Genomic DNA, 14,525 nt, shown 5'->3' with positions numbered 1-14,525 from the left:
AAATAAAACCAACCTACACAAAACAACGCTAGCCTTAGCGCACTGCAAAGGCCCACAGCAGCATGTCTTAAAAATAATATGGAGTGGGGGTGGGGGTTATACCTCCAGATGGTTGGTAGGTGGCTGGAGATGAAAATGACAGAACATCCTCTTCCTCATTTCCACATTAAGTGGAAATACTTGCATGACACTCAAGATACAGTCTAAATATCCCTGCACGGTTATGCTTCCAAGTTCTGCTGCTGCCCTTCTTGTAATTCTCAACCAAAAGCATATGCAATACTGCTGCAGCAGTACTGACATTCTTCCTGTCCCATATCACTTTGCTTATATGTATGCATTCAAAGTAGTATGGTTAAGTGTACATGTTTTCTTCACAAACAAAAAGGAGCAGGCGTATCAGAGTCTCACCGTTTTATTCCCACATAGTGGAAGTTTCATCCTCCTCCCACAAAGTTCCAGCACACATTGACATCATATAAAAGCAGCCATTGTTATTAACAATCAGTTGGACAGATCAGGAGCTATCCTTTGCAGTCTTTTTAACAGTATGTTGGGAGTGTAATAACCTAGAGAAAACTTTACAAAGGAATGCCAAATTTACACACGGGAATAAAATAAAAGTATGTGCTTTTAAGGATTATGTTTTTACAATTTCAAATAGGTCACTGTTTATTGAAAATAAAAGTAAATGCTTTATTCCAGTTTCAAACCTACTAAAGAAGCATTAGGATAGATGGGTTGTTCCAATTTTGGGTTTACTGTCCATTTTGAATCATGTTAAATCTAAAGAATGAACTTCTTCAAAGCACGTCTCACATTTTCTGCAGGTAAAAAAATAAACACCAAAGGAATATCTGGATAAATGGACCAGATTATAAATCCAGCTGTGACACTAAACCATTAAAATCTGCAGTGCAGGAAAGCCCCACTTTTTTCACAATCACATGCCTATTAATGCAGGTTCAAGTCCTTTAGTCACAAATAAGACATCTGAATTGAGAGATTTCAGTATTTTTCCTCAAGCTGCAGCAATATAGTTGCCCGCTTATAGGGCTGTGCACTACAGTATTCAAACTAATATTTAGACAACGATGTCAAGTTCTGGGATTTTTATTATTTAACAAATGCAAATAGGGTTTTGTTCAACTAGCCATGTAGAAGTAACCAGAAACTGTGTAACAAAGGACTTCTAAACAAAACCCTTTGGTTTTTGCCTCAGCAATTGCATATATTTCTATTATTTAACACTAGGAAACCCCTGGAAGTGTGGCAGTTTGCAGGCAGGGATGGGTGAGCAGTGGGTGGGTTGGAGGGAGTGGACAATACAGACACCCTCTTTATCCTTTGTAGGACACTTGCCTTCAGGAGCAGGCAGGTAACAAGGTTGCATGGAAGGCCCTCTGCAACAATCCCATAGCCAACCCCTGACATGTGATGTGCCTTCCGACAATTATCCCAGCCAGCCAGTCTCAGTTCTTGCTGGAAGTTAAGACTGCTAGTGGCACACACACTCCACTGACAAACTGAGAAGATAACATTGGGAATGAGAGAGAAAGCAGCTGCTTCTGCAACTACACTACAAGCTGTTTACTGGGCACTCTGGCCCAGGAAGCTATTGGTGAGAAGTTCTGATGTGGTTCCTGCTGCTACTAAACATGTGGGTCACAAGGAGAGAGGTGACACCCACCACCACTGTTGCTGAGAAGACTGGCCCAGGTAGCTGCCACTGGAGGGTGTGGAGCTCAGTGTGGTCTCTGCCACCACTAAACTTAGTAACCAGACTCCGACATCATAAGGTGAGAGAAGAGGTGATTGCAGCAGTTGCTGTGCACAGTTTGGTGAGCATGCTGCTGCAGAAGGAGTTCCTTGTTTCAGTTCCTGCCATGTCCAAACTGAGCAGCTGGCCCCAAGCAGCATGAGAGGACAAGGAGGTGGTAGCAGCAGCAGCAGCAGCAGCTTGTAATGGCTGTTGTCCCAAATGCTACCATCTGCTGGATTACTCCCAAAGAAAAGGAAAGGTCATATCATTAATGAACCTGTTCTCCAGCTTAAAACACCAATAGGTAAAAAAGATGAACAGTGCAATGATATGAGTATTTACTCATCAGTGCTACTATGTTCAATGAAGCATACGTCCAGATATGAGTGCATAGAATTTCAGCTTCATAGCAGAGTGTCTACTCATAAGTAACCCTCTTTAGACTTACATTCGGGTAAGTGGGTATTGCATCCTTAGTTTTATCTCAAAGCATTCCCAGCTGAACTGACCTCCCCAAGCATGTAAACCAAACATGCAAACAAATTCAATATTGAACAGCATTAAGTCTAAAAACATAAATTCCATAAAGGGTGGGGGGATCAAACTAATTGAGAGGCTTGCTTCTCTATTTTGTCCTTCAGTGAGTTCTAATACAAAGCTCCTTGATTTTTTTGGTACAGCAAAGTTCAGTGAAATATTCTTACATAGAAAGAAAGGCAAGAATAACCATAGATCATCCAGCTTCTTTGAGAAATTATCAGACTAAAGGATATTGACAAGCTGGAACATGTGCACAGGAGGGCAACCAAGATGGCCAAGGGTCTGGAAACCAAGCCTTATGAGGCCAGTTTGGTACATTTGGCCTGGATAAGGGGAGATTCAGAGGAGATACGATTGCCATCTTCAATTACATGTTATTCATGGATGATGGAGCAAGCTTGTATTATCTTGTGTGGGTTCTAATCTGAATTGCCCAAAACAAAAACTTACCAGCTTTTCCTAAAGCTTAAAAGTTTTACTTTGTTTAATAATAAAAAGCTAAACTTTAATGTGAAGGAGAGAACAGCAGCTTCAGGGCATTAACTGCCATCCAGTGTGCTATAGGTGAAGGAACCAGTCCCTGGATCTTTAGTGACAAATTCAACTCCTCTTATGCAATAGTTTGTCATTAACGTCGATCTACAAAGGACTACTTCACACAAAACAGCTGAACTGTTGATAAGTTGGGAGAGTTATTGGTGCCTTTCAAACTCCAGCCATTTGGAATTTGTATCAAGCCTGTTGCTGGGCTGCCTATTTCTGAGCTCTAGAATACAACACTCAATTTCACTATTAAAGAAAAGTTTAGAATCTGTAGATGAAAATCATAGTAAGTTCTATGCCTGAGAAGACTGGCTTTTCAATCACAGTTTATAAAAAAAATAACAAACACTAGATCATGACACAGTATGATCTGGCAAGAATGCAAGTTTAGTAAGAATTCCAGATTCCAGTGAAGTTTTCTGTCAATTCATCATTTCTTGAGCATCTTGTTTTACCTTTTTAGTCACTTTTGCATCTTTATATAGATTTGGTTTCTAGTTTTTCTTCTAAAGTATCCATTTCTGTCAGAACACAGTAGCAAAGTAGCTGAGTGGCTCGAGTGACAGCACCTGCCCAAGAGGTAAAATAAACAATTAACCAGGTAACTACCTACACAGTAACAGTTAGAATCACTAGCTTACTGAAATGAGACTGGCAGCTGCATCAGTGGTAAATACATTCCTAGAATGAGGTCTAAGTACTACAAAACAATATCTGTTACATATAAGCATAAAAAATACAAAACCATTTTCTCTTTTCTTTTAATGAATATCACCTACTTAAAAGTTTTCTGAAATTACAACTTATGTGATCCTTCTATTAATCATTCATTAAAAGAAACAACACCCCCCCAAAAAAATACCTTACCTAAAATCTTGCTGACAAAGAGTGGTCTTTTGGAAACGGGTAAGGAGACTCCCACGAAGTATACTGGGATCCCTGAGAGTGCAATGCCGATGCCAATCAGGGAATTAATGGTGTCACTATAGAGTGGCACCACCACCAGAAATACTGAGCATATGCAGAAGACTATTGGGAAAAACAGGCTCAACTGTAAGAGAGGAAATGAACTAGAATCAAGAACAGCCAAGTCACACTTCAATTTGTACTTTTTTCATTCCCTTCAAGCGTAAGATTCTCATCAGAAACCACCTTATGCCAATCTGGAACCACTTTCTGCCTACCTAGAAAGTGTAACAAATGACACAGTGCAAGGCTACTCATCTTGGCGCATTGGTGTAATGTCTCTGAATGTATTAACTACAGAATTTGAGTCGTTATCATTCTCACCTTGAGTGGCCTGTGCCGATCTGGTTGCTTCCAACGGAGGTAGAGTTGCCCAGCAATTGATAGTCCCACAAAGAACCAATAGCTGAAGCTGAAGTAGTTAATAAGCTGGAATACATCTTCTACGGTCAAGTATATGAGAGTCATGGTACACTGTTAGGAAAAAGGAGATGAATACCATGAAAACCTCAAGAGAGGCATTTTTTTAAAAAAAATCTGTTGTTAGCAGCACTTGCTCATTTTTTTTGGTAGTGTCACAATAACACAGCGTCCTTGAACCTGCAGCCCTTCAGATGTTTTGGACTCCCATCAGTCACAGCCAGCCCATTCTTAGAATGTGCTGCATGGGCACAGTTCAGAACAACAAAGACATACAGAAAGGTCTCCTAAGTGGCTACTGCACAATGATACAACATCTACCCCCTGGCAGCTCCAAGCTTAACCCCCACCCCCACCCCCAATGACATGCCCCATTTATTAATGAAATGCTTGTTGATAATTTTAAAGTACAGCTGTTATGATCACTGTATATTGTGAGCAGTCTCGAACACAATTTCCTTTGTGGAAAGGCAGCACATAAATTAAATCGTAATCTAATTTGGGCTGAGATTCAATATCCAGAGGTTAAGCAGGGAATATGTTATTTCAATTTACAATTCTAACTTATAGGGACAGGGTGAGTTACAAAATGAAGAAATTTAATAAGTTCTATTAGAACTGTCCACCGTCCACACTGAGGAAGCATCAGAGTTTCTACATTTCATCAGGTATATTACAAGATGAAACATCTGTAACTAAAAAGTCTATCTAGTTACTCCATTATAGGGGTATAAAAAGCCATAGTAGTTAACTTACGTTGAAGAGAAGCGCTGGGACTGGTGTAAATCTTCCTATATGGATCATTGACAAAAGGTCAGGCAAATGACCCTCCCGGGATCCAACAAAGAACAGCCTACCAATAATAATGATGATGATGATGATGTCAGATTAGACAGTTATATCTAATATTAAGTAAAAAGCAGCAGCTAATACATCAACCTGTGATTTATTTTATCCAAGCCAATGCTCAACTAGTCTGATCTGAAGCATTAGCCAAGACAGTCTAGGACTGCAACCGTTATGAAAGATTTAATGCATCACAGAATCTAGACATCATTTGCTTCCCTTTTATACAAATGCATTTGCTTGGTTGAATGAGCAGCAACATTCATGCAGATGATGCTTATTTTCAGATTGGAAACAAAGGGAAAATGGGTTTGGTCTCCACAAGTATCTGTTCCCTCCTACCCACCCTGAAAATGGTTCCAATTTTGTTTTCTGCACAAGGGGCAGCCTCTTCAATCCTCCCAACTCATAGCTGCATTTTCCTCCTTTGTCCTTTTCTAAACTTCTGTGCAAGATTCAATCAGATTCTTTTGAAAGGTCATAGCTCAGAAGGAGAGCACCTGCTTTGCATGCAGACAATCCTACATTCCACTCCCAACATCTCCAAATAGGACTGGGAAAATACTCCTATCTGAAACCCTGGAGAGCTGTTGTTCGTCAGTATAAGACAAGACTGAGCTAGATGGACCTGAGGTCTAACTCTGTGTATGGCTGCTTCCTTTCCTGAAACTGCACCCTTAATAGAATCTGTTATAACTGACTACAGGCATGTTTATCTGTGCAGAAGGGTGAATTTAAGAACAATAGTCAAAAATGTATGTAAGGAAAGAGTAGCTTTGTGACAGTTTATGCCAGGGGTAGGCAACCTAAGGCTGGGGGCCAGATGCGGCCCAATCGCCATCTCAATCTGGCCTGCAGACGGTCCAGGAATCAGAGTGTCTTTACATGAGTAGAATGTGTCCTTTTATTTAAAATGCATCTCTGGGTTATTTGTGGGGCATAGGAATTTGTTCATATTTTTTTCCCAAAATACAGTCTGGCCCACCACATGGTCAGAGGGACAGTGGACCTGCCCATGGCTGAAAAAAGGTTGCTGACCCCTGGTTTATGCTCTTAAAACTGCAGAAGTGAAGTTCTGTATCCCAGCTAGTTTGTTACAGAGTATTTTGTTACAGCTAGTTACAACTAGTTAGTTTTGTTACAGCTAGTTACAAAGTACATCTGTTGATTTAAAGGGCGGGAGAACACCAAAAAACAACAACCCTGAAGACAAACACTGAAACCAGGAATATAAAGATCATGAGCATCTTCAGAAAGCCTGTACAATTTATACCAAGCATACAATGGTAACTCACCCACCCACCCACCCCTCTCTCTCTTTGGGGTAGGTATAGCCTTACAGATTACAAAAATTAGACGCTTTACCTAGATGATGCCAAAATAGATGCATTGAGTCCACCAAAGCAGGACAAGGCAACAGCAATCGGGATTGTCCAACTGAACATGCCAAATACTTGCTCAGCAAATGTCTAATGTAAGAGGGAAGGGAGAAAAATTAGAACGTGTTGAACCTCCACACACAGAGAGATTTCTTTGTAAAATATATGGTCAAAAAAGTACCCAGTCTGTACAACAGAGTAAACAATGCATCAGCAGATGTGGAAAATGTGTCCTGCTCTGAAGTTCAAGTCCTGTTCAAGTCAGAAATAAATTCAATTTCAATTTACTGTTTTAGAAAGTCCAAGGTACAGAGAATTGTGGGCAATCTTGAACAAATTAGATTGCTAAATGATTCTGCTTCTTTGCCCTGCCTAGGGCCCTAGGCAAATATGCTGCATCACAAATTATAAAAAAGCAATAAAACAGTCTGACTCCTGAGTAGCTCCAAATTAAATTATTAAGGAAAGGATGGCTTTTAGCATAAGGAGACAGAAATATACTTCTTTGAAAGCTTTACCAAGAAATACACCCCTAATAATTTATGGTTGCTGCTCTTATAATGACCTACAATTCATTGATGACCTTCCTTATTTTTACTGCAACTCTGCATTTTTCATTGCTTTTCCTCAGCACCACCCAAGTCATGCCCCCATAATTAAATATTTCCTCTTCCTCTATCATTCAGTGAAAATACCTTCTACTGTAATCTCACTACTATTGTGGCATTTCTGCTCCACATTTGAGGAATGATGTCCCATTCTTTTTCTCCAAAAAGAGAATGCAGAATAGCCGGCCTGCACTGTCAGTGCTGCATGGGAAATAGGATGGCTAATATACAGGGTTGTAGGTATATACTGGTTCCCTGTGAACCATGGTTTGGAAACTGAAATTGGAGGCCAGCCATTGGAATATACACTACTTCCACATTCCTCATTCTCTGGAGCAATTTCCTTCATCTCTTCCATTCCCAGTGTTAGCCATGGGTTTTGTGTTACACACTCACTGATGCAATTTGTGTGTTTAGGAGGATCCATCACAAATTGAAGATGCGTGTTTTGAAGCAAATTTTGAAAGGGGAAATGGGCGAGGAGTGTGTACCTAAACCATGATTTGCAGGCAGCCACCAGTACCTCTGCACTTAATCCACTATGGAGAGAGATTAGACTGGGTCATACCAATGGCCAGATCTCAGAATTGAGCATTCCAGTTCTGGTTTTAGATGTGAAGCACAAACTCAAATTCACCAATTTGTATGCCACAGTGGCATATTTAACAAGGAAATCAGGGCTAAAATTGGCACATCTGATGGGAAGGATGAAAATCAAATATGCAAGCCTATAGATTGCCAAACCATAGTTCAGCCTTCCAGTAGCTTGAGCATAGGACTTCAAAAGGAAACCATGCCTCAGATTTCAGCTAGCTGCAGAAACAAAGGCATGCCTGTGCCTTCATTTTGCATATGTAAAATGGGGTGGAGGAAGCCTTCTGTCATATTCTCCAGCTCCTCATCAGTGTCTAGATGAAACTCGTTCCTGTGTCTTGTTGGTATTCAGTAGAGTAAACTCAATTAAATTAATGAAGCTAAGGTAAAGGTATCCCTGACAGTTAGGTCCAGTCGCAGACGACTCTGGGGTTGCAGCGCTCATCTCGCTCTATAGGCCAAGGGAGCTGGCGTTTGTCCGCAGACAGCTTCCGGATCATGTGGCCAGCATAACTAAACTGCTTCTGGTGAACCAGAGGAGCACACAAAAACGCCATTTACCTTCCCGCCAGAGCAGTACCTATTTATCTATTTGCACTTTGAAGTGCTTTCGAACTGCTAGGTTGGCAGGAGCTGGGACCGAACAACAGGAGCTTACCCCGTCACGGGGCTTCAAACTGCCAGCCTTCTGATAAGCAAGCCCTAGGCTCTGTGGTTTAGACCACAGCGCCACTAAGGTAGTTATGTCCATTAACTTCAGTGGGTCTACTCTGAATAGGACTAGCCTTAGATAAAACCCCACATACTGTAGATATTAGGTATTTAATTTGGTTAGTACTTTAGGCACAACATTTCAGTATTTAAAGGATTCAGTACTTAAAGGATTGCAGTAGATTAATGGGGGAATCTGCCAGGTTTAATTCCAAAGAACTTAAAAAAAACCTGTTCACTCTGTGAAGCTGGTTTTGTCTTTCTGCAAGATATTCTGAAAAGAAATCATCACAAAGAAAACACCACAATTTATAAACTGGATTAACTATAATCTGGGTGATTCAAACAAGCCTAATGAGTAACAGTAGTAGTAAAGAGAGAGACTGTGAATGTTATTAGGAGCTCCTAATAATATTCAATCAGTTTCATTTAAATAGTACAGTGGTACCTCGGGTTAAGAACTTAATTTGTTCTGGAGGTCCGTTCTTAACCTGAAACTGTTCTTAACCAGAGGTACCACTTTAATTAATGGGGCCTGACACTGCCGCCACCGCACAATTTCTGTTCTCATCCTGAAGCAAAGTTCTTAACCCGAGGTACTATTTCTGGGTTAGCAGAGTCTGTAACCTGAAGTGTCTGTAACCTAAAACGTCTGTAACCCGAGGTACCACTGTACATTTCATGAATGTGTAAGATGTTCTATATAACAATGTAAATGTATGTGAATATAACAATGAAAATGACTTTTTGAATATTAAAGGCTTTGATAAGCACTGTGTCCCTAATTCCAGTTTCATACATGCACAGTTGGACAAGTCCTGGAGCACAACTTCTCCTGAACTGCAGTCAGAATGTAGTAAATGGATTAATAATGAAATCTGATTACTTAAAGCTCCAATAACCCTTCTAACTAAAAAGATTAAAATCACAAATAGGCAACATACACCAATGAATTTCACCTTGGCCAAATTACAAGAAGCTTCTGGCTGTGTATTTGAACCTGGAAATTTTACATTTGGGATGCTATGCTAGATTAGTCTAAAGAGAATGATCAAAACACCAACAATTTAAAAAGCTTGTTCTAAGACACAACAACTTAACTACTCAGCTTAACTCCCCCTTAAAAAAACAATTTTGTTTGGTAAAGTGTGCTGACCTAAAAAGGCTTAGATCCCTCATATGTCATTAAAAAGTTGTAAATATCCTATATGGTATTCTGTAGTAATTGGAGTGACCTTTAACACAACTGAGTTCTTGGAAAAGAAAGCAGAGAAGTAACCTATCAGCCCCATAGTGATTTCTTAAAATGTCAGGCATTTAAATACCTACATAAGTAAACAGATAAGAAAACAGATAGTCGGTCAGATGTCAAAAGATCAACAACGGAATGAATATAAAATCAAAATATATTTCAAATACCTTTTGTGCATTAGTTGCAAATTCAAAGAATAAACTGTATAAGAAGACTGGGGGTGGGGGGAGCAAGCAGGATGTTGTCAGTAGGTTTCCCCAATTTCACCCTACAATTACCCAAACTGCAAACCAGTAGTGTTCTTAGCAACAGGATCTGTCATTCATTGTCAGAGTGGAAGATAGTGGGTTAGAGCAATGCATGCCCTATCCCCCAACTTCTTCCAACCTGGCTTGGGTCTCTTGCCTGAAGCAAGAGCCCAAGAAGCCACTCTGTTACAGTGTTGATGCAGACTCTCTCCAGAACATTTTTACTTTCTACATGTCCAACCCACATGCATGCTACTTCCAGTCTTGCCTAAAGTGACAGCATTTCTGCAGAGTCTCTTCTATTATAAATAGGACGTTTTCCATTAACTGCTACACTGGTCTGAGTCATTGCAAGTGACCAATTTCCCCAATTTCTAACAGCCCTAAAGGGTTGAATTCAGGCTAAGTTAGTTGGTCTAAGTTCCCATTGAAACAAATGGTGACTGCAAGTCATGACTTAATTTTAGTTACTATTGAAATAAATGGGATTTAAGCGCAAGTTGCTTAATCTGAATCCAATCTGATAAATTTAGCATTACTATTTTTGCACAAATTATACTTCAGTCAACCAACTGAAAACAATTCTTGGGGAAGGTTCATTTTCACATATATATAAGCCTCCAAACTGCATTCTTAAAGGTTGTTTATTTCATTCTGGATGACTGTTGCCAATTCACTTGGATGTATACACACAAGTTTGGAGAAATTAAAAGGTAGTCTTGCCATAAACGGTGCCCAGAAGTTCTAGATCATATAGAAACTGGGTCATCTGAATCATAAAAAGGCTGCACAGCTCAAGATGCAACTTACTCAAAGTGAAGTGCATAAACACACATAACAATAGCAATATCAGACTTACCACTGCCACTGCATCACTAGAAAGCACAGCATTAATATCCAGCACTGTGTAATATGCTATATTAGTCAATATGTAGATAATTGTCACAATTGGCATAGAAACAGCAATAGCTAGAGGCAGGTTCCTGGTTAAATGAAACAAAATAAAACACAAACACACAACTTAGAAGTAGCTGTTACTCTTTTCATCCTGACTAATACCTACTGGGATATCACAAGGGATGCAGGTGGTGCTGTGGTCTAAACCACTAAGCCTTTTGGGTTTACTTATTGGAAGGTGGGCAGTTCGAATCTGCACAAGGTGAGTGCCCATTGTTCTGCCCCAGCTTCTGCCAATCTAGCAGTTTGAAAGCTTACCAGTGCAAGTAAATAAATAGGTATTGCAGCCATGCACTCTGGCTTCCATCACGGTGTTCCGTTGCACCAGAAGTGGTTTAATCATGCTGTCCACTTGACCCAGAAAGCTGTCTGTGGACAAATGCCAGCTCCCTTGGCCTGAAGCAAGATGAGCGTCGCACCTCATAGTTGCCTTTGACTGGACTTAACTGTCCAGTGGTCCTTTACCTTAATTTACCTTTCTGGGATATCAGGTATTATCAATCATGTTTAGACTGATAAAAGCTTCATATGAGAACTAGGAGTTCTATAAACAAGCTAAAGAATATGCCTTATTTTCATTACTTTTGTGGCCTACATCTCACAGAGGTGTTTCGGCTGTACCACTTCACACTGCAGGGAGAAGTTTACGTGACTGTTCCTCCATGCTGAAAACAATGCTATACATAGAAAAAGGCAAGGCTACAACACTCTTCCCTGGCACCATCTTTTCAATGAACAAAGATTCTTCTTTTTGCATGGAGCTGTCATTCAGTTATATGAGCCCCCATTTAAAAGTCCAAAGTGTTGCATCAATGAGAACTAGGCCTAAGACAAGGCAGAAGGGAATCAAACCAACCTTAATCAATGATTGAAGTGGGGATCAAGGGCCATTGTGGGGTGCAGGAGGGACAGGAGGGATGGGGCCTGCTCTAAATCATGATGGGCAGGTGTGGAACCCAGGAGACCCCAGAGGGCAACCTCCAGAATTCCATCCCCCCATGGATAGGAAGAGACCAGCAGGGCCTCCTACCGGTATTTTCCAAGAGGCTGCTGTGGAAGTAGCACCAGGAGGGGAGCTGCCAAGGAGATAGCAGATCTGGCCTCCAAGGAACACACTGCAGCCACTGATGCTACTGTGGTGGCAGCAGCAGCAGCAGCAGCAGCAGCAACAGCAGCAGTGTATGATGAATTTCTAGGAGGCCAGACCTGCTGCCCCTATGGATCCTGCCACCTGAGGTGGTCACCTCACCTAGTCTCATGGGTGGGGCAGCCCTGACTATATCCAGCTTTGTCAATCCTGCAAATCGGAAACAATGTGCAGTTTGCTACAGCCAGTCAACCTTTTCTTCATGTCTCTCAGGCTTCAAAATTCTGTTGGTTACTCTTTGTAGTGTCAAGGTTCAGAATTGTTTATGTCCATGTAAAATATTTCTTCAGCTAGAGATGAAGTTCTCTCACACTTCAAGATGAATTTTTAATTACACTGAAATAGCTTTAGGAAACAATTACCTTTCTGGGTGTTTTATTTCTTCAGTTACAAAATTGAGGGTGTCCCAACCTGAGTATGAGAACAAGGCAGAGTAAAGTGCAAGAGAAATACCCCCAAGATTCCAAGAAGATCCCTCAAAAGAGTCCTGAAAGTGGTCCGAGTATCCTGTATGTAAAGGAAAAGCAGAGGAATAAGAACAGTGTTGGAAACCATTCAGATGGCACTGTTAATACACTTTAGTGGAAAATAAGGGCAAGAAGAATGAGAAAGTCTCAAACTCTCTGAAGACAGAAAAGTGAGATCTACCCCCTGCACACACACATGGCATAACTAGATGGGAGAGAATAACATTTTTAAATGCTGCCTTGCATTTAAATAAATGCGGGGGGGGGGGGAGCCCTACTAGCAGGCAGAAAACTAGCATAGCAAGCTGCGGGCTGGGCTAGACTGTCTCCTGACAAGTTATTAATTTAATTGAAATGAGATTTTTTTTATTTATTTACATGAAGGAACATTCAAGGAATTGTATTCCCAGCCTACAGTGACAATCAAACACCTCATTCTACTGCATGGATATGCCAGGCTGCATATCATCTCCCTGTTGCTTGCCTTTAGAGCAAATAAGGGCATTTCAGTTAGTAGAAACATTGCTTTATTTCTGAGGAAATCTAGTTCAGTACATACCCAGTTTACATGCATCATCAGAGACAGACTTGGCTCACAGCAATTCAAACCACAGTTAATTAAACTGACTGCAGGCAGCCTTGGCATTACAATTTCACCTCTTGCCAAAGTACTTTTATATACAAGGTATCTAGAGTCTAGATATTTTATGTATAAAAATGTATCCAAAATGTGTTTCTCCATCACAGATTGGTTCTCAGGTTCAAATATTATCTGTACTACTACTATAATGAGGTTTGGTCAGGAAACCTATGATCCCAGTTCAGGTATAACACTAAGAAAAGGCTCAGCATGTTGCTCCCACTTTGCCTGGGAAGAAATGAAGTGCAAACCAACTACAGGTTCACAGAAAAATATTAACCATGGTTTACATTGACATTTGAATAAGAGCAGTGCCATAGTCTGATGGCTACTCATAAGTCTTGACCTAAAACCTGTTAACCCACATCACTGAAATATTTTAGCCCATATCAACGAAAAGTTTTAAGACAACCAAAATTACAAACATACAAACATACAAATGATTAATAGATGTACTTAAAGAAGGTCTATTACTAGACTACAGCAGCTTTTCATTTACAAAAGCTAATTAGTATTGTCCAATTTGGCATGCTTTCCAAGTGTGTTTTTAAGCTGGATAAAAGCAATTTCACAAAAGCAGCTTTTAAAATTAATTGGTTTTATTTGGCAATCAGTGCAAAAGCAGCTTTTAAAAACATTGCAGTGTCTCATTTAGAATTCTGTTCAATATTTAAGAATATCACAGCATATCTGTTTATTCTCACCATATTCACCACTTTATTGCCTTATAAAGCATTGGGAAGATGGAATAGCAGCCAAGTTAGAACAGTGATGGATAAAGAGTTATATTAAAAGTAAAAATCATACCGCCAGAAGAGCACATTGTGTAACATTAATGTATTATTCTGCACAGGCCCAACGGATAAGGAAAGAACATGGCATATAGTCCTTCTAAAATACAGATGTAGTTTGGCATAGTAGAAATGCAGACTTCCTATTTTCTCAAGTCAGCATAATAAGAATGCTTCCAAAATAAACAGGAAACAAAGCTTGTTTTAAAAAATCAATAATAAAGGTGAAAACCCTGATAAACCTACAATAGCTAGGATACCATAGCTCATGGGAAAAATATTTCAGCAAGCTCAGTTGTGTAAAGTTGAACAATGGGCAATAGGAAAAACATGGCTGAGGAGGAAAGTGCTATGTGATCTTTGCTTTTAGGTGCACTCTTGTCAGCAATCTGCACATAAAGGTCATATAGGCTGCTTGTAAATGCCCGTAATATGACTGGCTCTGGGATCAACCTGGTGTTAAAGTAACAGAAGTATTACACTTAAAAGCTCAGGGCCAAACACAACATGATGTTAGCTGTATCAAAGCAATTCTCGTCCTATAAACTGCTTTGAGGTTCTATTACAATCAAGTGATATATAAACTTTGTTAAATAAATTAATGTGCAAACATTTTTCTAATGTAAATAGCTGCTGCTTGAGAAGCCTGGATAG

General features: G+C 40.1%; 1 protein-coding gene across 8 annotated transcripts in view; it reads right to left on the bottom strand.

The window, feature by feature from the left end:
• Positions 1–399: 399 nt before the first annotated feature.
• SLC7A6 (solute carrier family 7 member 6) overlaps positions 400–14,525 on the bottom strand; it is a 30,244-nt gene continuing 16,118 nt past the window's right edge. For 7 of the 8 annotated variants that reach the window (XM_053399508.1, XM_053399506.1, XM_053399503.1 and 4 more), the window contains 7 exons: positions 12,336–12,480; positions 10,729–10,852; positions 6,443–6,546; positions 4,988–5,084; positions 4,136–4,285; positions 3,713–3,896; positions 3,155–3,414 (listed from right to left, as the gene is read on the bottom strand). In XM_053399508.1, the coding sequence (XP_053255483.1) occupies positions 3,323–3,414; positions 3,713–3,896; positions 4,136–4,285; positions 4,988–5,084; positions 6,443–6,546; positions 10,729–10,852; positions 12,336–12,480 (896 nt within the window). In that variant the 3' untranslated portion in view covers positions 3,155–3,322. Of the gene's footprint in view, positions 2,003–3,154; positions 3,415–3,712; positions 3,897–4,135; positions 4,286–4,987; positions 5,085–6,442; positions 6,547–10,728; positions 10,853–12,335; positions 12,481–14,525 lie in introns of those variants that run through there. The other variant, XM_053399507.1, reaches the window with a different exon arrangement.

Source organism: Podarcis raffonei, chromosome 8, assembly GCF_027172205.1.
Source record: "Podarcis raffonei isolate rPodRaf1 chromosome 8, rPodRaf1.pri, whole genome shotgun sequence".
Taxonomy (NCBI): Eukaryota; Metazoa; Chordata; class Lepidosauria; order Squamata; family Lacertidae; genus Podarcis; species Podarcis raffonei.
Note: the sequence above shows the minus strand (reverse complement) of the source record. Positions and strands in the feature narration are given on the sequence as shown.